Here is a 26,198-nt window from a genome sequence, read left to right as displayed (position 1 = left end):
GAGACAGTAACTAAGCATAGCAATCCCAGCCTTCTAGGGCTAACTTCCTATGTAGTGTCCTGATACTGTCCTGTACCTTAGTGTGCTAGATCAGTACCGTGACACATGGCAGTATCAACAACATAAGAATAAAGCCCTGCACAGAATCACAAATGCAGCAATGGGAACCTTGGTAATGCTGAAACAGAAATGGAAGAATTTACTTTAACTGAACTCATTGTGATTTTGTATTCATCTTTTATTAGCTTTTGAGCATTAACAATTTCTTAAACACAATCCTTGAAAAAAGCAACCCTCTAGTGGTGTCCTTCATTGCTGTATTGGGTCTCTATTGCTATAAAAAGCAATAAAAGGTGGAAAAAGAGGAGGAGTGTGACAAAAAATGCTGAGTGTGACACCATATGGTATGGAATATCCTTTTGGTTGGTTTAGGTCAGCTGCCCTGGTGATGTTTCTTTTCTCACATCTTTGCCCACCCCTAGGGGAGTTAGGGAGAGTCCTGATGCGGTGCCAGCACTGCTCAGCAGCAGACACAACACTGGTGTGATACCAGTGCTGTTCTAGCTACAGGTGCAGAGCACAGCACTGCAGGGACTGCTGCAGGGAAAGTTAACTACATCCCAGCCAGAGCCAGTACAGTTGCAAACACGTTATCATACACAATACATACACAAACATATACATATATGGGAATTTTAGAAAGTACTGTCTGCACAGCTGTCTGCTGTTCTTATTATCAGAATATTACGCATAATTATTAACGTCAATCCCTGAGAAACTATTGAATCACCACAGCATTTCCAGAAGGTAACATACCTTTCCTGACTGTTTCAGGGAATGTCAGTGAAATGTCCAAAAATTACTGATAAGCAGTAGATTATTTCTGGTCTTTGAATAAACTTTTGTGCTCTGAATGCATGCAAAGTTCTCACTGAATTCAGTAGGCACTATGCAGATACAGTCAACAGCACGACGTAAGTATGAATCTTAGTATGACCATCCAAAAATCACTGAAAAAAACACTTCTATCTCAGATTTAATACAATCAAACAGCACTTGAAACCAGTTCAGCCAAGAATACTAACATATTTAAAACAGCAGTAAATTTATTCCTTGATATAGCAAATACCATGTTGCATCCTTAGCCTTTTCCCTTCAGAATTCCAGTTTTGATGACAAAGGTCAATTTCTAGTACTTCCAGTAAGACCCTAATGGTGGAAGGGGAAAGAGCAACTTTAAAGGCTGTATAGCATACCTCAAATCGGTTACATTAGTTATACTCCTGCTCTCAGGAAGGAAGACATTTTGAAAGAGACACCCCCACTTTACTGAAATGTAGACACAATAGAGTGCAAAACATATTTATTACTTTTTTTTTTTTTTAAATCCATGTTTCTAAAGTGAGAACTTGAAAAAATGACAGCATTCTGGAAGGGCAAAGTAATTGAGCCTTAAATGAAAGAGACGGGCAGTCAAATTGGGAGTAAATGTGAATGGTTTCTAAACCAAAAAGATATGATAAATATGTTCTTAACACTGCATTTGACGTTTTTAGTTATATTTTTCTAACAGGTGCTTCTTTGAGCCATAATTTTCTTTTGAAAGACAATTTGAGACACTTGCATCAACACAGCACTGTGTAGAGGATATTATCCAAATCTGGTCTTATTTGGAAACATCCAACTTTGTGGCTTGTTATCAACTGTTAATGGACAGAAAAACACTACTGCTAACATTTGTACTTTTCACTGAAATTCCTGTAATGTTTACTGCTTACCTACAAAAAGCGGTTTATTGGAGCCAAGTGATTTTGCGACAATCTCATTTTCAAATAAAAGTTTGGGCATGCACTTCTGTGGGAATGTTAAATGTTCAAATACTATAAAAAAATTAGAATAATGTGTTTCTAGGGTCTAACATTATTTTCCTATACTAGCAGTAACTTAAGATCTGTCATTCTTCACGATTGTATGAAGTCACTGTAACAAAGTCAATCTAAGAATAGGCAAGGCTGCAACTAGAGGCTTCTGGGGGTCCTTTTGGCAGAGAAGCCAAGACACGGTGAATGCTATTTCATTCACTAAGGAGTTATGTAAAGGTTGTCATCTTTGGTCCTTTGCGATCTCTGGGTGAGGAAAGGTTTAATGCTTCAAAGGATGTGGTCTTTACTTAGAACTTCTAGAAGGCAAATTTACACATGACAGTGGGTATTGTCTGTGAAAGGATCTTCAGATAGGTCTCAAGTTCTTCTGATCTACAATATTTTCTTCTCAAGAAATTGTCATCTCATCTCAAGCTGATAAACATCCTTTCAAAACAAAGAATGACTTAATTGCTCTCACTCACTGGCATAAAACAGAAGTGGCTAAAGTAGCAGACTTAACTGCATATGAAACTAAGAAGTCACATCTCTCGTTTGAACAGTTATTCAAATTAAAAATGAGCCAAAAAGTCCAGGCTGAGCTATAAATGAGATACTGATCCCATCAATATCAGAGCAACAATTCAAGACTTCAGCCTATGTAACTGATACTACAATACAGACCCTCCTTCTTTAATGGCAAAAGATTTTTTTTTTCTCCAGCAAAAATCCTCACAGCATCCTGAAATAGACAGGTTTTTTTAATATTGCTAAGTCAAGACTGTTTTCCAAGGTATACTGTTCAAGGGATTTGTTGTTGTTGTTGTTGATTTGTTTTGTTTTAAAAGTTTTTCGAATTCTTGTGGCTTCATTTGCGATGTTGGACCTGTGAAGGATAATAGACTGGAAGAGTGTCACTGCAGACAGACAACTCTCGAGTTCCAAGCTGCAAGTCGGTCTGCAGTCTGTTGGATTCACCCTTTGGCTCTGTGCAGTTTCTCAGCTGCAATTCCTTGGTGAAGCAGAATTCAATCTGACCAATTGTTTGTGCTTTTTCACCCTAGAAACATGAGGAACGAGATCAGCTTATTGTGGAGAAGACAATAAACCACTTCTTCAGATATACTGCCTGTCTATTGCATACAGTAGTGCTTGTTTGTACAGTTACCTCTTGAAAAATGTGAAGGGGACAGGTATTACAGGTATCTGCTTCAAACAGCTTATAGCGCATACTTTTCTTTAAGGAGCAAGCAAACAAGAAAACACATTCCATCACCATAATTCAGTAACAGTTTGGGGAATCTGCTTAACTAGTAAGCCTCATTATGAAATGCTGCAACAGATTATCATAGAATGACAGAATGGCTCGGGTTGGAAGGGACCTTAAAGATCATCTAGTTCCAACCCCCCTGCCATGGGCAGGGATGCCACCCACTAGGATCAGGTTGCCCAGGACTTCATCCAACCTGGTCTTGAACACCTCCGGGGACAGGGCATTATCTTAGCATTTACCAAATTTGTCTAGTACACAGAAGCTGTTCATCTTAGAGAGGAGCTCTGTTTGAATTCTGTAAATATTAAAGGATACGTCTGACCCAAAATTCATCTTTCATCAATTTTTTCAGAAGAATGGGAATTGAAGCAAAGGAAGTTCACCAAAAAAAGAGAAAAACTTGTTTTTATAATAGTTTTTTACTGAATAGAACACAGAAGTAGGCTGCCAAAATTAGCAGAAATGTAATTTCTGGACTTCAGAACAGAGTAGAGAAAAAAATATTGACTGGAAAGAAGGAAGTAAGGCATGAAAATCTTTCATATAGGAAAGGAGATTATAAGAAAAGCCCCAGGGAATGCATTCGTATAATAAAGTGCATATGGAAAAAAAAAAAAAAAACAAAAGAAAAACTAATTTTGAAACCACTATGAACATAAGATATAAAATAAAAAATGTACTCTTTTAAAAATTTATTTTAGTTTGGGCTTTTTGTTTTAAAAAGCTTAAGAACACTGCATTGATAACTTTGGGTCTCTAGAAAGGGCTACCTTTAAACACCTGGGGTGTCCTCTGTCCTTTCTACTACCCATTAGCTTCAACTGTTAACCACAGGAGATCCAAGCTGTAAATTGCTGTCACATAACATGAGCAGTATCCCTATTGTACTAAAAACAATGGCAGAACTACAGTGAACAGAGATAGAAACTGGGGGTTGTGTTAGCTCTGTATTTCTTCAACATCAAGAGGTGGGTGAGGGTTCAAACCACATTCAACTCATTATTTTTGCTGCTTAGAGCAACTTAAAAATACATTTTAAAATAATTTTATCCTTGAATTCTTTTTCATGTGAAGTGACATCTGAGTACAAAAACCTCAGAGCACTACTAAAGCAAATGAGCTGACAACACAAGAGCTATTAAACTCCAACAGGAACTGTATCTTGGCAAGTTTTCGTAAACTTGCTGTCTGTGTATGGGCTCCTTTCAGCTCATTCTTGTTGGTTCTAGTAATTTGCTATACAGCAAGTAAGCTTTAGCAGAAGCAGGAAGTACTCAACTACAGTTCACTTCTAGCATGATGGTTACAGCATTCACGCAAGAGATGAGGGTTCAAATCTTTTAAGGCAAATAGGGCTCTAAAGCCCAGAGCTCCTACTTTATGGGTACCTATCCTAACAGCAAAGCTGTTACATAAAGAATGGATAGTTCCTCCATTAACAATATTTCTGTGTTAAGAAAAGGCTACAGCTCAACATAAGCTTAAATTCATGGTGTTAGCATGTAGGCAATATTTTTGTGAACTCAATTCTAAGAATTGAGCAATATCTGATCTCTAAGGAGCGGCACCCAAAAGGAACACCCAGACTGTGCTGCAGATTTTTCACTATTTTTGTTTTTTTCATAGGAAGTGTTTATTTGTTTGAAAGTGGTAAAGCGTGTGTTTGTTTTTACCTCTTCTGGAGGAAGACATTGGATCTTTGGTGTTACACCATAAAATTTTGTAAGAACTTCTTTTATGGCAGTCATCTGAAAAATGAAAAAGCTTGTATAATTTATTAAGTCACTAGCACATCTTCCAACAGGTCTCACATTTCTAATTTTGCAAAAAGTTTTAGAAAAGCACGACTTAAAAAAAAGCAATTAAAAAATTAAGATCATTTACTCTCTAGAAATTAATTAACTTATGCTGAAAGAAGAACATGTGATCTTGTTTCATATAAAAGATTGCTTCTTACCTGGTAATATGTACTGCTTGGCTTTATCCCAGCTTTCTGGAGATAACTGAAACAAAGATAGAACACATTTTCATGGTTCCTATATGCAAATATAGCTTCATAACCATAAGGTAAATGAATAATCTTAATGAGAACCTGGCAAGCATTACAATAAGAGGAAGCAAAAGAAACTTCTCCTTCATACTCCGCCAGGCCAAGGGAAGGTTTCCTTTTCTGAAAGGCCACTGCCCACCCAACTTAGCAGGGTCAGCACAAACCCTCTCCCCTACCTTAGTTGAAGGAGCTGGAAGAGTTGAGTTTTCAGAGACAGCTAGGGGAAAGGACTATGCTACTGTCATTTGCTGGATCTTCATATTGCTCTGTTGAGTGCCAGGCAGGGCATATAGTTTAACTGTCTCCTTTCCCCTGCCCCAAGCCATACCCCCGTGCTCTGACCCCTGTGAGGGATCTGAGGCAGATTTGTGAGGCCACTTGACACACCGTCATGTTCTAATGCAGGGAGGGCTTCCTGGGACAGCAGGCGCACAGCACACAGAGAGAGGCATGTGCCACAAGGATCAACATCAAGGTCAGGACAGATACATTTCCAAAATTACTTTGTAAGGATGTTTTTTATTAGAAAGGTTGTTCACATAACAGAAACAAGGTAACTCTCAGTATCTTGTAGCTTATATACCCCTTCCTTTAGATTCATTCCTGAGAACAACTTAAAGCGTGGACTTCTAAAAAGACTCAGGACCCAACAGGTTCTCAGTATTCAAGTCCCAGCTTCTTCAGTAATAACTGGGAATGTTCAGCATCTCTCAGGATTTAATCCGTAAGTGCTAATAATGCTCAGCCCTTCCAAGATCAAGTTCTGCACTGGAGAAATTTAATCCAATCGTCTAAAGGTCTACCTGTTTATGAAAGTCATTTGACACTGCATATGAGCAGGCCAATAAAAGAGATGATGTTCTGTCATTCTTACAGGAGCCTGTAAGACATCCTCTTTTTAATAAATTCTTATTTGGAAAGTTTTAATCACTCTAACACTACTTTTTCTCATAAAAGTATAAATGAAGCACAATGAGAACATTAGCAGTCTTTACTCTTTTCAGTGAAGATTAAATTAATTATGTTCATTTTTACAATGCAGAATATGCTATGAGCAATTAGCCTCAAGATGCTTCAGTCTCTATTATTTTTCATTACACACGCTGCTACAGAGTCACATAATCGGTCACTGTGCCATCTGTAAAATGTTTTAATCACACCATCACCGCTACTTAGGCAACTGACTTATCAGACATTATTAATTTTAACACTACATATGACGTGCTCTTAAGCACTGTGTCTAGAAAAATGTGATTAAGTTTTACAAGACACCTGCAAAAACAGGAGGGGGATGGAAGAAAGACATTTTCTTTGTGCATATGAATGAGACTGTTAAACAGACTGCTTGGACAAGACACTGACAGAACATGAACTTTTTTTTTTTAAATTTTATTTTTTTAAATATACATTTCTAGATACAAAAGGACAACTTTTCTCCTCTCTCAGATACTGTCTTTTTACACACACACACACAAAAAAAAATATTGGTCAACAAATCTGAGTCGAACCCTTTCCCACCCACACCAAGCATTTATCAGGAAAGGACTCTGCACTTTTGACATTCATTGGCAGCCACGTTGTGTACATACAGTGCTTGGACACATTGCCCTTTGGGACATCCTCTCTTGCTGCTAGCTCTCAGCCCCTTCCCAGGATGTTCTGCACAATTTTGCCTGCAGCTTGTCCTTCCCTCTGAGCAGAACACTGCTTTTTCTAAACACGGTTGAGTGTTAGGCATCAGTATGACTCAGAGGTCTGAGAGTCTCAACGCTTGGTTTAGAAGTCTACAGGTACCGTAGCTTTTGGTAGTGAGATATAGCTGATACAGCTTCTCAGAATGTTCTGGCTTACATTGTCTAAAAGGTTTCTGTGAAGCACTCTGCTGCCTTAACAGACTCTGAAGTGACCAGAGACATTCTTCTCAAAGTAGACAACATCTCCTCTGAATTCCAGTACCAGAAATAATTTACACTAAGACTGATTTCCCCTCTGCCATGAGATGATTATACTCATTTCTTGTTAGATTTTAAACTTTTATAAACTATTTGAAGTAAGAGCAGACCACAGAGTTCACTAACATACCCATTAAGATCAACATGCTGGTAGAGCTCCAGGGTTTTACCAAAGTATTTCTTTTGAGAATTGAGGACCTCAAGTGTGGCTGCACAAGTCCCATGTTTCTCCCATTCATGTTTCCTATAGGAAGTAAGCAAAATTCAGGTTTCAGATAACATTATTTGCAGATATCAAGAACCTTGGTAAATCTTAAATCTTAAAGTCAAGAATCTTAAAGGGTTTATGTAAGAAGTATGATATTGCACACAAAAAATACTGCTCACGCACAAAAAAAAAAGAACAAAAACCATCACTCCTACCATTTGAATTACAGCACGGAATAGAATGCAAAAGAAAACAATTCCTGTAATTTGAAGGAAGACAAACTCAAACAGGACAAAAAATGTTAAATTCAAAATACATTTGTATCAATTCTTAAGTTTATTGAAAGACTAAACAGTATATTTTTAGTAAGACCACCAGTTTTTGTTTATTTTGTTTTTTAAGTTTTCATGAGCCACTTGTATTAAATAAGTGTCGGTTCAGCAGATGTGCACAAATATTTACCATCTAATCACAAACCCTAGCACTACCAGAGCATTCCCTGACCTTATGATGTCTTAGTACCTCATGGAATGGCAGAGAAGCACAAGGACAATTTTTTTTCACTTGAAGATCTGCCTTTGAATTGTCCATTCATAATAATTAGATTCTTCTTAAGGAATAAAAACACTTTGACTAAGTTATGCTTGGATCTAGAGAAATTCGTATGCTACTTCCAAACAGAGAATGCATAAATAAACTTGTAGTGTCAAGGAATTTGAGACAGGAGAGAAGATTTTAACTCCAAGTTCCCAGATTCAGCCTAGTTGAGTGTTCTCATCTTGGTTGTTACACTTAACTTGACTGCACATTAAGTGAATTGCTTACCACCTGCAGAAGTCCACTTCACATGGGTCAAAGAGCAGGTTTCCCAACAAGGGACTTGAAATTACTGATGACAGAAGAGACTTTTTTTTTAAAAAGAAATTGAAGCTATTTCAGGTAAACTTGGCAAGAGATATTGGCTGAGAAGCTGGTTTGGACCAGAGGCAGACAACAGTCAAATCCAAATAGCTACTGGAGCAGCAATAAGCTGGAGGCAAGGATTTGCACGTAGGATGCCTATTTTTCTTCAGAAAAATATGTATTTATGCATGTGTGTAAACCTTATGGTAAAGTGTTGTGACTGTCTTTTACAGTCTGTCAGTGGTATGTGAATTTAAATGTCCTGCTGTTTCCAGAAAGAAGGCAGAAATAGAGGGCCGAAGATCTGATGGTGCTCAAGAAGCATATCGTTGCTAACATGAAGCTGCTGTTGGAATGGTTTGGTCCAGTTTGCACTGGTCACAGGGGCCAGGCCATGGGGCTGTGGGGATGCTTAATAGAAAGGCACAGAGCTACCCACAGACAGTGCCTGTGCTTCATCGGCTGCAGCAAGCCAAGGACACACTGGGCCCAAGTTTTTGAATCAGTCTTTTGAGTGTTCCAGACTGGAGAGAGAGTTTAGAGTCACTATAAAACAATTACAGCAACTTTAAGATAACATTTCTTTTCACATTGTTACTTGATTTTTTTGCAGCACAGCAACGTGGAAAAACAAAGTGACGCAGATATAGCTAATTCTGACCGCTCGAGCACAGGCATACGAAATTTCACCTTCACCTCTTCCACTTAAATACAAACTGAAGCAGGTAGGAAATGAAGGAGTTGTGGGTAACAGGGAATAATAAACAGTTTGTTTAGAAATTGAAAGAATTTATGTCTCAGTGCTATTCACTGAGACATTATCCTTCATGTAGGCTGCAACTGACAAGGTCATTTTACTTGAGCCTTAACTCATATGCAGAACATAGCCTCTTGTAGTCACGAAGACCAGCCCCCCTTCTGTAACTCTTCATAATTATAAGCTAGGCAGTAACAGAGTGTATATGTTACAAGAACTTCGTGACATTTTTTCCTCCTCATAGGACACAAGTACTTTGGCAAGCACACAGGAGTGAAGGTTGCAGCGTTAGATTGGGTGCCACTACGTAATTTGTCCTTCTCCATAATTTTCTTGACAATGCTCTTAAGAATAAACGCTACACTTGCATACCTGGAAGCTAAATCCTACAAATGACATCTTAAGGGGCTGCAGAAATGCAAAGGAATGAAATAGTAGAACTCATTTGTGTGGAAAAAATGCTAAACCTCAGAAGAGATTTTGCTGCTTCTTATGTACAACAAGGACAGAGTTCCCCCAAGCTCAAAGTCATGGAGATACGGTAGACAAAGCTGGAAGCACATCAGATGGATCCAAGGGCTGTAGAAAACAACCCAGCTTGAAAACTGCTTCCTTGGGATAGGAACAAAGGTCTGCAAGTGCTGCCCACAAAATATTTCAGATGTATGTGTAACAGTTTACAACCAATTTCAGTTAGTAAATTTTGAGATCCAAAGCACCCATACCCCTCTATCCTGTTATAAGCAATTCAACCCTGTCCAGTTCAAATTCTTGGGTGGCAATTGCCACAGTTCACAAGATGAACAGAGATGAGCAATTATCTTTACAGAGGCACCCACAACCATTTTTCAATACCCATGAAGAACCCTTATCTCCTCCTTTAAGCCAGAACTCCAGTTAGAGATAGACACATGAAGAAATATACTATGAAATTACAGCAGTCATGGAAAAACCCTGATGTGATACACTGAGATATCCAACATCCATTTTGCTTGTCACTGCTTATGTTCTTTATTTAACTGAGGTGCCTTCAGTGTACAACAATGAAAATCAATCAGATTTACTTTCAGATTCTCTTTTCTGCCATATTGGTCCTTCCTTTTTTTTTTTTTTTGGGGGGGGGGGGGGGCTTTGTTTAACACTAGAGATAAACATGTTTTTAAAAAAACTTGAAGTAAATATTTTAACTGAATTAAGGTGTACAACAGGACTTTATTAGCTTTCAACTAGCTTAAAAACTTAAAAGCTTGCATTTACAAAATCTGCAATTAGAACTGCCAGTTATAGTGCACTTGTCACTGTACTGAAAGGGAGTGAATTACTCTGTCAATCAAAATATTGGTTATGGTGTTCTAATCTAACTTTTCTATCACTTTTATACTAGTGACGTTTCCAGGTATTGAAATAAGTTCTGTTTGCTAGCCTTGAACTGAAACGAAAAAGGCTTTGTATCTGTTTATACCTACTGTCTACCAAAGTATCTCTGTTAGTAAAACAAGGACTGGTATGCACTTGTTTTCATGAACAGGTAGGTGTTCAGGGCATGGGAGGTGCTAGATTTAGGATACATTTTCTTGTTCTTATTCCAGGAACAGTTTAAATTGGCATAAACTTGTGATATCACTGAAAGAGGCAGTCATGCTCTCCTTGGAATAGTGCAAAGAGAAAGAGAGATTACCACTTTTGACATTTACAAGTTCAGACTGCCATAAGACACTTGTAAGACCAGTTTAGGACTTGGAGGACACGGATCTTCTGTAGAACAAGGACAAGACTAAAATTAACACCCATTCCCTTCAAAATTCTTCCTTAGTGACACAGGGAGGAAACAGTCCTCCAATCCAAAGGAAAGCCCCAGAGGCACTTAGAGCTAAGACAGCTAGAGGCAGCAGCATTTAAAGCTATACACTCTACATCTTACCTGATGTTACTGCTTTCACAGTAGATCTGGAAGAGCAGATTATATTGAGTGCATTATTATAAACTAAAATCACAGGCAATTCAAACTGAAGCCTGTGCAAACTCATATAATACTCATACTGCTCTTCAGTCCAAGTGTCTGATGATTTAGAAGTAAAGAGAAACATAGTAAAGAAGGAAAACTGTTGTCAGGAGAGGTATAAATCTTTCCTATAAGCCAAGCAGGTTGATCACTAAACAAATTCCCATTTGATCTGATTTAGGCTGCTAGGAAAATAAAGAAGAGGAAAGTCTGTAGGGAAATGGCTAGGACCATACAATGAATCCTATTTGCCCATTCCTTCCTCTGTGTGAAAGTCCAAAAGAAAAGGTCTCTCAAAGCCAGGCAACACAGTGAAGGCAGCTAGGACGAGGCCTGAGAGCTGCTCTTGCAGCGGGTTTTTACATCCCTAGAGCACAACTGCTATGCAGATTTAAATGTGTTAGCAGCAGCTGCTTCTCCTCCCTGGGGACAAAGAGAACAAACACATTCTCTCTCTCTCTTTCACCAAGTTCCACTTCTCCAAAATTGCTGCCATAGCCCCTTCTTCAACAGTATGCATTTTGCAGGTGCTATAGCAAAAAAACTTTAAGAAAAAAAAAAAAGAACGTGTGAAGATGTATCACTTTCAGTGTCTTCCTGGATGCTGCTTCTCATGCATAACATCTTACCTGAAGAATTACTAATTCAGATTGGCTTTTTTGGTAAAATAATATCCAAAATACTTTTTAATGTTGTTTGTACTCACCAGAAATGGGTACGATTCAAAGATGAATGAATTACATCTGGCCAATAGCGTCTCATGTCTGGCATAAGATCCTAAAAATAACACAAGTAATTTATCAATAAAAACTTACCTGCAGCTGAAAAACTATTTTATACACAATCTACATGTATTGATAAATTTTCTAAAACTGAAGCCTTGTCTTTCAATAGCCCCAAAAGAAACATTTACTTGCAGAAAAATAAGAGAGGTCCTTTTCCCCAGTACTCTGAAAATGCTGTTGGTGGTGGTGACAGGTAGATGTGACTATCTGAATATATTAATACTGACACACTGCCTTGAAGTAAAATTTTCCTTCTACTGTTCCTGCAGAAATTGTTCAATCACGGAGCTTTTCATAGCTGTAGACTCAAGTCTCCCATCCCCGCTTACATGAGGGGGTGGAACCTCATGGCCTCCAGAGCCCCCCTCCAACCTCAACCATTCTGTGCAATTCTGCAAATTAAACATAGATATTTTTAATAAATAACCTTTCTTTTTTAAAAAAAAAAAAGAGAGAGGACTATTGCCACTGGAGAAGACACACAGAAACTCTGTCTTATTTTCTGTGTTCTGACTTTCCAGTGGAAAATGGAACAGCGAACACAAAATGACTGTACATTTTTTCACAGGTACTTGTTACCACTGGAGAGCTGTGCCTATGTTCTCTAGACTTTTTGGTAAGGAAGAAGTAGCTGAACAAGACAAATCACATGTCTGCAAAATGGAGTATGAATAGCCACTAATGAACACAAGCACTGCAATTTCAATTCATACCAGAAGCACCTAATGCCTTTTTTGACTCCTTGAAAGAACATACCTCTCAGCAAACTACATTAACAGCAATATATTATGAGCTACAGATTTTGCACATAGGAAGTGCAAAAGTAATGCCACTCAGTTCTGCTTGGTATGACTTTTTTTGGTTTCTTGTTTTAAAATAAATACCTTAATCTCTGTGACATTGAAATGCCATGTCCTATTACATTCTTCACTTTTGTCAGGCCTAGAAAAGCAAAACAGAAGTGAAAAAAAGATGTTTTCCAAGTCACTAACAGTAAGAACAACATATTACTAGCCTGAATCTTAAATATGCAAGATTATAGCTTTAAATTTGATTTAAATATGCAAGTAATCCATCAGCATCTACAGTGTTTTATAAGTAAAAAAATACTAATCATTATATAAGTTATAGCTAAACCTTTTCCCATATAGAAGCTCTAAGGCCTTTCAACCCATCACCCTCTGTAAACAGTGCACAGGGGGAGTAATGATATGGAAGAGTCTTGCACATGTCACTGATGACACTGACCTTCCCAACCACTGCACCAAGTGACGATTCTGCAAGTACCACCAGAAAGTCACTGGAAATCTATATATAATGCTGTTCACCTTTCCAGGACATACAGCTTACCAACCTCCCGTCCTGAATTTTCCCTATGTTTCTCATGAAAACTTTCAAATTGCTGCCATGGACAATAATTCCAGGTAGTTGATTCCTTTGAAACAAATTTGGTTTTTGTGTACTTTTACAATATTTGTGCTGAGTTAAGGTACTTAAAGGCACAGGCACTCGTGAGACATTAACAAATCCTGTGTACTCAGAAAGAAAAAGAAAGAGGGGAAACCATACTTCCCTTTCTGTTTGAGAACATCAGTGATGTTATAAAGAGTTGTATAAACAAAATGCTCATGTGACAAGAAGATTTTAGTAGCTCAGTGAATCATGGGATATACAAGAGTGCACAATAGTTTTATATCAAAACATAGACTTTGGATTTCCAGAAAAACAAAGGCTTTTGTTTGAAGCAATTATAAGATTAAACAGATAGATTGAGCACTTCAAAAACATCACTAAACATCCCTATATGAAACTTAAATTTCAGCGTTTCCAGGTTGAAATAAAAAACAATCTACAATCATACCACAGTCCATGAATTGTCCAGTATTCCGGCGGATCTTGACAATCATTAGCATTCTGCTGTGGAAAACAAAAATATAGAATATTTGTTATGTGTGTCCAGGGATGATGGTTTAGAGGGAAAATAAAAGCTCATTCACTGGTGGCCCAAAGCACTAGTAAGACATGAGAGTTTTTGCTTGCACAGACCAGTTCAGGTGAACTCCAGTTACTTGAACCTGTTATGAATTGTGTTGCTTAGCTGACACCAGCAAGCACTAAAGTTTTGAAGCAGATTAAGTGAACACCAGGGGGGGATCCTGAATGGGCAGTTACGAAAAGAAGACAAAGGACAGGTTCTGAGCTAATAGGAAGTAGTCTGATCCATGCTAAATGAATAGAGGTAATTCTACATTTATCTTATATTCTAGGTGGCAATTCTAAGTATTTTTCTCATCACTGGATCTTTTCAAGGAGTGCAGAACCATTAAAATAAAATTTAAAAAAAAAATCAAAATAAGCTATAATATTGGACAAGCACGCTTTAAGTGTCCAAGAGTACTTTTGGTCTTATATTAAAAATAGAAAAAAAAAAAAATACAAAGAGTACATTAAAGTGTTTTGACTTGAGGGACAAGGAAAGGGAGAAAGAGGAGGAAAGAACATATACATTCCTGCCAACAATACCCCCAGCCAAAACTTCAGATAATGCAGGAGAAATAGCCTAAACGTTAACTCTTGTTTAGAGCAGAATACATATTCCTCAACAGACAAACAAAAATGTCTACATTCAAACATCACAGAATAACATTACTGTATTTTCCTTGATTACCCTGCTTAGTAATTAGGGCTCTTTTCAGTAAACACTTTTCTCCATTAAATAACAGCCTCTTGATACTTTCCTTCCCCAAAATAATTGCTTTCCTTTTTAGCTTGCATCACATATCCTGCCTTAATTACGCTACAATGCCTTTTATGCGATGCTGGAACAAGAGCAGTATAGACAAGTGCAGAGAGACCTGTAATCTCACTAATTGCCTTATGCATGCCACAAACCAGTGGCTGCAAAACTGCAGCATCTGCAAGACTTTCATGTTCTGTGCCCATTTCCTTCCTCTTCCCTCCTGCCACCAACAAATAGAAGCAATTAAACCCAGCAACAGCGTTTATTCCTGACAGGTTTTCAGCAAACACACTTTGGAAGCATCTAAACGATACCGCTCTTGTAACGACACAAGCTTTCTGGAGCTGAAAGACTGCAGCTATCCAGCCCAAAATACAGTAAATCTATAGCCAGTGGCTAATCACGCCCTGAAAAACAGCCTGCCAGATAATCGGCTTGTGCAACCAGGGTGGGAACAAGAACAGTGCAGTTGTGCTTCTTACCCAATCTTTTACCGCAGTTCCCATTCAAGCTAAAGGAAACCCCACAGCATTTTAAATTTAAGGCAGTTTACTCAATCAGGGTTTAGACTGAGACCCAGGACCCATTTTGGTTCCAATCTGAAACAATATATTCTGTAGTCAGAAGGAAAGCTAAATGGTCAAAATGTGATTAGACTGCCAACATCTTAAAGTCTCCCTAAAGATCAGATAGGACCCTGCACTGACTCTGAAAAGCTCAGTGGCATGACACTAGAAGTCACCAGCCTGTTTCCAGTGGGTAAAAGCCTCCTCAAGCCAGTTGGCACATAAACACTGGGTAGAATTGAACAAAGAACTAGTGTCCTTTTAGCTTTAGGTCTGTGGGACGCCAGGAATCAGCTCTACCCTATTGCAGCATTAACCCAGTTAGCTATTTTTTCTACACATTTCATGATATTGTTGGTGTTATGCTGCAGGCTGGCAGCACCATACAGTCAGTGCCACCTGTGACACAGAAGGTCACACACAGCATTTTGGCCAGCTTCATTCATTCATCTTCCTTTCCAGTTCTAGCCATGGTATTTTTCCAACGTTTCCTTTAAACCAATATTGTAAAATAAGCAAACATCATCCTGAGAAGCTGGGTATCCCTGCTACGTCTGCAAAACACTTCGTGTTAGCCTTCCTGTTTACCATATACTGACTGCTGAGGGATCGTTTCAAACTCAGGCAGCTGCCAACTTGAAACGGAGTTACAAACATGTATTTACAAGCAGGCACTGGACCTCAGAAACTCTTCCAGATCAGGTTAATTGGAAAAAGGAACATTGTCTTCTCTTGTTTTAAAATAATTAGACAACCAGACCCACCCTAGCTAACTATGTGGCCGGTAACACTGAGACAAGCAGCAGTGGGCCTCTGCAGCACCGCCATGCTGCGAGGAAGCGCTGGAGCCAAGATGGCCGACATGGAAGGGCCACTGAAAACTGTCAATGAAAGGACTGAATTTAGAAGATTGTTTTAAAAAAACGATTGGGAGGAGGGAAACAAAACACATTTACTTTTTGTAGGATGTTTTTCTCCAGCATGAGATAACACACAAAATCCTTTTGTGTGTTTATCCTTACAGCACGTAGCAGAGACCCGCACAAACAACTATACCAGACATTATTCACATAGAAGTTGGAGGCGTAGATTAAGAGTTATCTTCGGAGTTACACTGGTATTTAGGAAAACGTTTTCTCTTCTGTTCCAAAATAGCATGTCTAGTGCTTGACTCACTTCAGAGGCAGTTTTATATACAAGCATACACAGAGATAAAGGGATCGTTTTACCTGAGAAAGTTTTTGATCTAATGCTTGATCACAACACTGAACTGCCATCCCCCTTACTCCCTTTAATTCTTTCTATATTATGCAACTATTTTTTATCAGAAAAAAAAGGAAAAAAAAAAAGAAAAATAGTGGTTTTATTCTTCCTTAAGTCTTTGCTACACAACTATTTCCAGAGACTGGAATTAGGAAAATCTTTTATCTCATGAAAAAATTAATCTGCTGCTTAACACTACATTCAAACTTGAATTCAGGTGGCTCTGTTCACCAGCTTATTCTGTTGTCCTTTCTTTGATTCTTTCATTTAATCAGCACATATATATTGCAAAAAGATCACAACAGGGTTTAGTACCCATTTCTTCATAATCCTTCCCATTCTCACCACAGCAGGAACTGAATAGCATACACACTTGCATCAGATTTGCCCCATTTCACAAGGGAACACCCAGAAAAGATCTTCTCTTTTTACAGTCTCCAAGAAACAAAAGCTGTAATCATAACATTTCTCTAAGTTCTTGAATTAAAGATCTTCATAACTCCATAATAGGTGAGGAAAAAATCCCTCTGGCTGCCCTTGACTTGCTCCTACTTCCACCTAACAGGATTCACACTCATTTGGGACTGAAAAGTCTAAGTTTGAACTTACCACAGTTTTTTTCTAAAACCTGTACTTTCCAGTTTAATTGTGCAGATCACACTCAGTATTAAAAAACACACCAGTTGAACACAATTGCATACAGCTTAAAGCACAGGAAGAGCCGAGAGATGTACAGTCTCAAGTTTCTAGCATGCTGAAATGTGTCCACTAAATTTTAAAAAAAGGCCTTTCAGGACTCTGAAAACCTTAAACGCTTTTTGATGCACACAGATATACAAACAAAAGAGGAGTTAAGATGCAGGTCATCCACAAACCTATCAAGAATACAGTATGAAGTGAAGTTCCCAGTCTGTAACCAGGTTCCTTTACACAGGAAGCATAAACTACTAAGTACTTGCACAAAGTCGTGTAACAAAGCTTTTTGTAAACATTAAGTGATATAATGCATTATGCAGTTTCCTTCACCCAGATACTGTTTTTCCTTTTGATATCATGTCAACAGTTTTAAACTGAAGAATGATATTAAAAATATTTCCTCACTGAAATAAAATAGCAATCATACATAAATACACTGAAGATGCTGAAGAACCTATATACTTTTTTTAAGGAAAAAAAAAAAAGAAACAGCAGAATTTGGGAACCCCTCTAAGTTAATACATAGCTTAACAAAAAGAAAGCTGATAGTAGAATTGGAACTCCATGTCTTCGTATGACTCAGGGAAGTGAAACTGGGCAAAAAGTCACTTCACACGATTTTAATTTCATTTTTTCTTCCCTCCTTTGGGATGCTTCTGTCAGAAAATCAGAAGGAATTAACATAATGTGTAAGAAAGCCTACATTTTCTGAAGCTTAATATCCTCAATTATTCACTGCAATTTCACTGTAAGTAAATACAGGTTATTTGCCAATTTACCAACAGCAGTACCCTAGAATTAAGAGTAGCAGCCCACACATAGTGCCCAAACTGATTGTTTTTCTCACTCTTCATGACTCTGCATCTCATTCACTCACGCAGAGGGTTTGAATTTCTACTGACTCTGAATGCCCACTCAAGCCAGGTGCTACATATTCCAGAAGACCAACACCTCTGCCTGAAGTTAGTTACAGTGATGTTTGTTAAGCAAAAGAAAAAAAGAAAAAAAAAATCAGACACAAAGTGCATCAGGTCTCCCTCTGACCCACCTCAAAAAAAGAGCAAACAAACATAAACCAGAACACTGGCCACTCCTTGGTCTCAGTTAAATGCAGAGCTTTCATATTGTTATCTCCCCTATACGTTTAACTAGTGTAAAGCACATCCTTTTCTCCACAGAAGTTTCTGGCATTATATAAGTTTTGCTGCTACTGCTTTTATATGTAGTTCCAGAAATAGGAATGAGAAATTTAAAAGTACCTAGAGCATTAAAAAAAAAGACTCTACTATTGTAATAAATAAACCTAAATGTCCCAGAAGTGGGACCTTTTTGGCTCCAAAACCATTTGACTGAGACTAAAGCTTCTGTATTACCCTCTGAGTACTTAATCCTTGTGTCAGTAAATCTGATTACATCTTCCACTTTGAAGTACAGCATATTTTAATTCAACTATATAAGAAGAGGCCTTCAAAGATTTCCTGCATTAAAAAAATGTTCTATTTACCAGATGGTAATAGGTATTTAATAGCAAAAGGTGCATAAAATTACAATTCTTATTTATGTTCTTGAAAGACATATATTGGGAGGTCAGGTTCATTTTTCATTCCCACCCCCAAACACAGAAATGCTCCAAGACACCCACAGCTTTACAGCACTCTCTTTTTCCAGACCAAATCCGTATTTGATGCGTTATCATTAAAACTTTGAAGCCAACATTATAAAACTAAACCTTGTTGTGCAGCAGACAGTTTAAATACTAATCTGCTGTCTTCAGTCAAACGAGGCATGCAAGTTTGCTTACAGAGTCTGGTAAAAGTCTAGGACTAATGAGAGATGAAAAAACATGTAACAATTAAGACAGAGTACAGTATGTCCCACATTGACTATTATAGTTATAGCATGCCATGATTCTCTCTTTACAGCTACAGTAGAGAAAAACTCAGAAAGTTACAAAAGTTGCACCAAGATCAGTCAAACCTTTTATAAAGATATAGGTGTATAAACAAGACTAAATGCTTAAGGGGCTTTATTTACTCTCTTTTCAAACACTTATTGTCCAAGGCTCCCTTTGACAGGATAAAAGAGAATGAAACACAAAAATCTCACCTTACATACAGTCACTGGCCAATGATGAGCAAGATAAAGCTTCTTCCAGGTATGAGGGTGGCTGTCACTGGAGGAAGAAAATATTTTTTTTTTCTCAAGTATTTTGAAAAGAACAACACCTCCAGTTAGCAGCACAATGTCTACTATATATCCCCTATATATATATATAGGATAACACATTGCCTTTAGCTGGCTGGTTCTGTTTACAGCTTCTATTGCAATAGAACTCCCAACAGTGCAGGACCAAACTATAACAGATCACATAGAAACAGCATATTTAGAAACCTGCTAATACCCCCTCATTGTTAAACAAATTCCATATCTGGCATCGTATCTCCATATGCTTCCTACTTCTTAAGATATGAAAAAAAATGTGGTGTTCTGTTTTATATTTAGGAAGGTGCCTACCGGCAAGCTTTAACAACAACAACAACAGATATTTTCTTAGGATATTAAGAATTTTCTAATTCTGCTTGATGTATGCATTAGCTAAAAAGAAAGTATACAGCATTCTTGGAACTGTAAGAACTCTTCTGAAATGAAAGACTCCAGTCAAGCACAAACAATGCAACTAACACTACAGGAGATATAATTTGATCTGGCAAGCATCATCAACCTTTCAGACAAAAAAATTTGAAAAATTAAAAATAAAAATAAAAAATCAGAATAAAAAAAAGTAACAACCATAAACCTCAGAAATGCTTAATTCATTATTTTACAGACAAACACTGCATTTTTAAATGCTTAACATAAATTAACTAATTTTCAAGTATTAAAAAAATTATGAAACTGTGACACAGCCTATAAGACCATACCTAAGAAATAAAGAAGGAATTTCCCATATTTTACAAAAGCACTTGTGCTTCAAAGCCTTTTAGGATAAAGAGATCTATAATTCACAGAGGCATAAGTACTATCTTATTCCTACACAAGAAAAAAAGTTTACAAATTTTGTTTAAAAAGTGATGTGTGATTTGTTTAAAGTGACACTTTAAAAAGTATCTTCAACGCTTCTACAGAAGCATCTTCTTTTTCCAACAATTCCAAGCAGACATTCTGGATAAACTGGAAGTGGATAAAAACCTGTTGCTTCAGACACTACAACAGATGCATTAAAACAGATGCTATAAAGCAACCACATTAAGTAACTAAATTAAACAACAGGTGAAAAAAAAAAAAAAAGAACAGCAAAACTGCGACTTGTTCAAACTGACAGCACTATGTGCAGAAGTGTCAAAATAATTATTCTCTGGAAGCCAGTAGCCATGTCTCCTTGTTTGTGCCTGCTGGAGTTTGTATTAAAAAAAAAAAAGTTGTATGAGAAAGCTATTTCTCAACTTGAAGGAGTAGGGATATTCTCATGTTACATCAGTTCCTTTTTTTTTTCCTTCTGGTTTTGCTAGTTTGTAACGGTCATGTTTATTCTTAAATATTCACATGCATTTGTGTTTTCTAAACAATTTAGCCAAATAGGTCTAGAACAAATCAGGCATAGTCACAATGAAAGCTATTAATGCTTCTCACTGTTTTTTACTGTGGAAACTGTTTTTGCTGTGGAAGCCTGAATACAAGAATTCCCTAATATTGTAGAGCACTTAATTTCCTTGCTTAGAAAAATACTATCTTTCACCTATATTTGAAATTGTAGGTGAATTTCCACAATGATGAGCATGCCAAAACAAGTTCTCCTAAAATGAGAAATCAGCCTTTTTTGGCTAATGATAGATCAGAAAATTGATTTAGGTTATTAAAAAATGTAATTTTTAGAAACTTAAGCTTAGTACTAGAAAGGCTTTCCAAGGAAAGCCATTTTAAACACATCAGGAATGTCTCCCTTTGTTTTCAACACAAGTTACCCGGGCACCATGCAGTTCAGCACTGTGCCTCTATTCAGAGCTGCCACTGTTGCCACCATGGCCAAGCCATAGCTCAAGTCCTGTGATTTTGAGAAACCTCAGGACAGTGTCTAAGTCACCAACAAGTCAACATCTGAGCCCAGATTTTGCCAAGTGCGGCAACAACCAAAAGGCTGCACACCTAGCCCTAGCTGGGATGCTGTATGAAAAAGAATTTAAAATTAATGGAACTGAGAAAACAGCATGCAAAAAGAAAAAAGTCCAAACAAACAAGCAGAAGTATACAGTTGGTGCAATTCATCCCATAGGAGTGATTGCAGTTTTTACTGGTCCCAGAGTTAGTTCTCTTTTTTGTCACCATTACATTGCAAGTTTAAACAACTTATCTAAAGCAAAACTGTGAAGCTTTTAAGTTTAGCAATTGTAATTTAAGTTTCCCTCTTTTTTCACCTTTTTTTAATAAGCTCTCCTTCTAGGCATGCCCTCCACTCCCCCAGCTAACGTATGTGAATCACTTTACCAGTCTTCTAAGAAAAGCATAACACATCAAAAATAGCACATAGTAAAGCAAGAAAATTTACACATTAGAAGTTAAACTATAATGTTCTGCCTTTAAGAAGTAACTATTAGAGGTTTCTTTTTTTAATCATGTCTTACCTCTGAAGGAATTTATCTGAAGTACACCAACAACATAAGGCCATAGAAACACAACCCAAAATCCAATAGTGCAGCTTAGCAGGCTTCATTTTGTTAATCAGATAGCTGTAAAAAAGTATTTAAAAGAAATCTTTTACTTATCCAATGTTCTTAATTGCAAGTGTAGAAACACAGAAAAACAGAAGTATATCAGAAAAAGCAGGCAATATCAACTCTACATTTACAGGAATGATTAAAATGAGGATCTCTTTCAAGGCTATGCCTGATTTTCCAGTTTTTATATTCTAACTTTCATAAACTAATAGGTGAGATCAGCTTTGAGGGTTTTTCTTTGGTTGGTTTGGTTTTTGGTCTCAGAAGAACCCCTCTCCAATAAACAAAGATGCATACATTTTCCACACAACTATACTTTAGGGTAATGTAAGACTATACTTGTGGTCAGTTCACGTGCTAGGAGTGACTCATTAAAGAAACTTTGAAGTCAACATTGAACATTCATGTTGGATTGACCAAGGCTGACATTAGAAACCCACTAGAACTAAACTATGATGTCTAAGGATGAAATTCGCTCTAAATGCAAGTCAGCTACTAAACTGATGTTTAAAAAAAAAATGCTGCTAAAAACGAATTGGTGCCAGTTCTTGTTATAAACCTGTAAAAGCCTCTACAAAAACAGGCACTTGACTGGTCTACCTATCACCTTGTGAACCCTGGAAATCAGGGGAAAAAAGCAAACAAACAGAAAACCACCTTAACTTTCACCAACAGGCAACTTTCACTCAGCACAAGTCTAAAAACCACAAATGCCTACTGTACAAATACATCACAGCATTTCAAATGCTGCCTCTTAGATGCCAGAAATAGGAGCACAAGTACATATTTACATGCCATTTTTAACGCCTTACCAAACCTACTTTCCAACTTCCTCATTTTGACAGCCCCACAGACTGCAGTACACACAGATACCCTGTGTATAGCCTATGCCCTGTTCCAACACCACTCACTACACAATTGATATCCCTTTTTTCATGAAGGTTTTAAAATTAATCCCCTCTTATAATGGCCAAAAAAAGCCCATTTTGACAGCAGTAAAGACAGTGCTGATTCAGCCATAACAGCTAACTTTAGGAAATTCGGTGCAATTCTAATCCACAGCTGTTTATAAGCAAGAGTCCATTTCTCCACCATTATCATGCGGCTCTGGACCAAGTTATGAGCCTGACACCTGCAGTTCTGCAAAACATCTGTGGCAGAGCTCATCTACACAGGAGATGGACTCCCGGCTTGCAAAATGTGTCAAAAATTCAATACTGGTGCGGGGTTGGGGCAATAATTGTCTAAGTTAACCAGACAGATTTATTACGAATTTTTGCCAAATTGTGAAGGAATTGCAGCCATTAAGCTATTTATTTCTTTCAAATGTTAATTTTTCTATAAATTTGTGATGGATATATATATATTATCAAGGTAAACAGTCTGGCCTACTTTAACATACAATATCACTAAACAAACCTTACCTGACAACTTTTTCTAATCTAGTTTCAGAAAGAGACAGAGAGAGAGATGCAGGATTTTCACTAATGAGCTGAGAATGAGCACAAAAAAATCATAAAACTTACTGTGTGCTATGTCGTATATATACAAAAGTGATTAATAATGTAAAACTAAATTTTGATAAATAGCCAAAACAAAACCACTTCTGTCATATAAGATGTGTTATATTCACTTACTGTACACACACACACAAAAAAAAATCACAAGTAAGCAATTAACTGCAGGGTATTCAATCTCCTTAGGAGTTCTGCATTTAAAGTGAATTTGAGTCTCACCACATGAACAGCAGGAATTAATAAAGTGATATTGAGCTTTATAGACCTGTTTATGATTTCACCTACTGTTCTTTTCATTCGATAATCAAGCAAGCAAGACTAATCTTTCTGCATGATAAACCACCTAGCCAAGTTAAAACATTGAGAGACATAAGGAGTCTTCACATAAGATTCTGCCCTGCCTCCAAAATCACATTTCTTCAGACAGCTCAGAGTACCAAGTAAAGACAATAATGTTACACAGCATCATCAGAAAGGCTACACTGTAGAAGGGTCTGGGAGAAAAAACAAACATTTTCAGGAAGTAGATTGTGAAAGAAAAGCTAGCAAGCATTATGACACTTCTTTTGCAAACTGGTATGACTTAACAGGGCAGGCAGGCACAAAGAAATGGACTTTTTCCAGAGACAAAGTTGCAAAAAAGCATAAAGGCAATAATCTACTTTTTCATTTAAGCCCTTCATTTGGTCAAATAACAGCTTGATTGAGGGCTTCAGAAAACGCTGTTATCTGATCAATGGAATAATGTTTATTCTGCATATTGCTTTGCCCCCTGAAACTGGAGCATAAGGACAATAGGGACAGCAAATAGTTCTAACAGCCTCTAAACTTTTATATAAGGACATTTTCCACTGATAAGCAATACATGCTGAGGTTTTAGTTTGGAAGACCCTAGTGGAAACTAGGAAGAAAACAGTGGAGCTATGGTGACATCATCATGACAGACTAAGCAATTTACTTGAGTTCATCTTTTATCAGTCTGTGAAACTGATGGTGGGAGGGTAAAAGTGTCAGTCTCACCTGAAAAGCACCCAAAGGACACAGGCCTGAGGAAATACACATTCAAATTAAAACTGTATTAACAACTAAGATGTATGAATCGTGTTCATGTTTTAGTGGAAATTTACTTTTGTTTAGTAAATTACACCAGATTTCTAATTCCACACGTACAAGAAAAAAAAAAAAGGTGTATAATTTGGTGTGTAATTAGCATAAGATATGTTAATAAGAGGAAACATGAATTTTTTATTATGAAAGTTCATTATAAGAAGTCATAATATTCCAAAAGATTGTAATTAGGAGAACCTACTACTTAAAAATGAAACATGCACAGAAGCACAAAGTCACTACTTGAAACTTTAGTCTATTGACTCATTTTCCCTATAGATAAAAACCCAAGTAATAAGAACAGCTTCAGGATGATTCTTGGTTTACTGTGTCTGGATACTAATGCAGAGCACTACTGTGTGTGTTTGTAACTGTCAGGATGAGCCCACTTTCAGCTATACAAACATTGCTCAGTGCTGATGTCAAAATTACCTGCCCAGACTTAACAAGGACTTGGCAGAACTTGCTTTTGTAATAAATACTGACAGGATCTTTAACATGTTTACTACTGTTTAAATTCTAATACAGCACGTTGAAGAGACTGTTGACATAGCACATGCTTCTTTTGGATGTCAGCAATTAACTTTATTCTACTCCCTTACTTTCGTTTTGGCTTTTAACAACTAGCTTGACCAATAAAGGTCATGTAAAGTTTCCTGGTTTACATTTAGTTCAGGCATATAGACTCAGAGAACAGAAAAGAGGCTGCAGAAGAGCACTTAGGCATTTGTGAGAGGACTTACATCGCTAACAGCATAGTTCACAGGCTGCTTGATGTCGGCAGCAGTGGCTAGAGAGCACAGGGCAGCTCAAGCTACCTGGCAGCTAGCAGTGCAAAAAGGAGCACCCAGGTGTGGTGCCATCTCAAGCAGGGGAACACACGCTACCTCTGCCGCAACAAGTTAGACAGCCATGTTACTAAACCCTGTGTCAGAAGCACTAATTTATTTCTAGCAATGCTCTCAGGTCTAGCAGTTTTTACATTACCTCTCCTGGCTACCCCCTCTTTCCAAGTCTAACCTCTAAGTAACTAGAAAAGCACTTTAAAGATTTCCAAACGCAATACTCACGTCCACTGTCACTGCAGCTCTTTAGCAGAAATTTCTCGCCACGTCTCTCACAAAGCAGAGCTGGGGCAGGAGGGCTTTGGAAGGAGCCTGGGGCGAGCTCGGTGCTGCGCTCAGCAGCTCCGCTGACTTCCTGGGGAAGTCTCGAGCAAGGCTGCACGTGTGCTCTGCTCGCACATTAACCCGCACGCTGCTCCACTTCGGGCGCGGCGTTGGAACTTTTTTTCCTGTGGGGAAAAATAAAAAATAAAAAAATCACATTTTAATACAGAGACATTTCTGCAAAGAAGGCAGCACAGCCAACACCTCAGAGAGATGACTGCAAGTGACAAGAGGATACCAAAACTGACAAGTGTTCGTGTCCACCCCCTCCTCCACCTCCTCCTCCTGGCCCCGGAGGCTGAGGGCGGAGCGCACCCGGGCCGCCCGCCCCGGAGGAGGCCGAGGCCGAGGCCATGCCCGCCTCCCCGCCGGGGATCGAGCTTCCGCCCGCTATGGCCGGGAGTCACCGCCTGGCCTCCAGGCGGCCGAGGCAGGGCGCTGCTGGGCCGGGGTGTCCCGGGGAGGGGTCCTCAGGCCGTGCGAGGCCGCTGCGTGCCCTAAGTGTGCTCAAGCCGCGGGTGAGGGGAGCTAAGGGACGCTGGCACGTAGCTGTGCTTCCTCAAAATGCCGGGGGAGGCTGGAAACGCCGGCAGTCGGGTTTGGAAACAACGGGCCGCTTCCCAGGGAGAGGGAGCC

The 26,198-nt window shown here is 38.2% G+C and overlaps 1 protein-coding gene across 3 annotated transcripts; it reads right to left on the bottom strand.

The window, feature by feature from the left end:
- Positions 1–217: 217 nt before the first annotated feature.
- RNASET2 (ribonuclease T2) lies at positions 218–25,927 on the bottom strand. 3 transcript variants are annotated; one of them, XM_013186780.3, is made up of 11 exons: positions 25,811–25,927; positions 25,464–25,687; positions 21,677–21,781; positions 19,164–19,230; positions 13,654–13,709; positions 12,677–12,734; positions 11,714–11,784; positions 7,268–7,381; positions 5,093–5,138; positions 4,809–4,883; positions 218–2,922 (listed from the first exon to the last, which is right to left on the bottom strand). In XM_013186780.3, the coding sequence occupies exons 3-11, from the start codon at positions 21,763–21,765 to the stop codon at positions 2,731–2,733; spliced, it is 768 nt and encodes a 255-aa protein (XP_013042234.1). In that variant the 5' UTR covers positions 21,766–21,781; positions 25,464–25,687; positions 25,811–25,927; the 3' UTR covers positions 218–2,730. The 3 variants fall into 3 exon arrangements, with proteins under 3 accessions (XP_013042234.1, XP_047923825.1, XP_013042232.1); XM_048067868.2 differs by having other exon boundaries at positions 13,654–13,706; positions 25,801–25,894; XM_013186778.3 differs by having other exon boundaries at positions 25,801–25,893.
- Positions 25,928–26,198: the final 271 nt, after the last annotated feature.

Source organism: Anser cygnoides, chromosome 3 (genome assembly GCF_040182565.1).
Source record: "Anser cygnoides isolate HZ-2024a breed goose chromosome 3, Taihu_goose_T2T_genome, whole genome shotgun sequence".
Taxonomy (NCBI): domain Eukaryota; kingdom Metazoa; phylum Chordata; class Aves; order Anseriformes; family Anatidae; genus Anser; species Anser cygnoides.
This window is presented reverse-complemented; position numbering and strand designations above follow the sequence as displayed.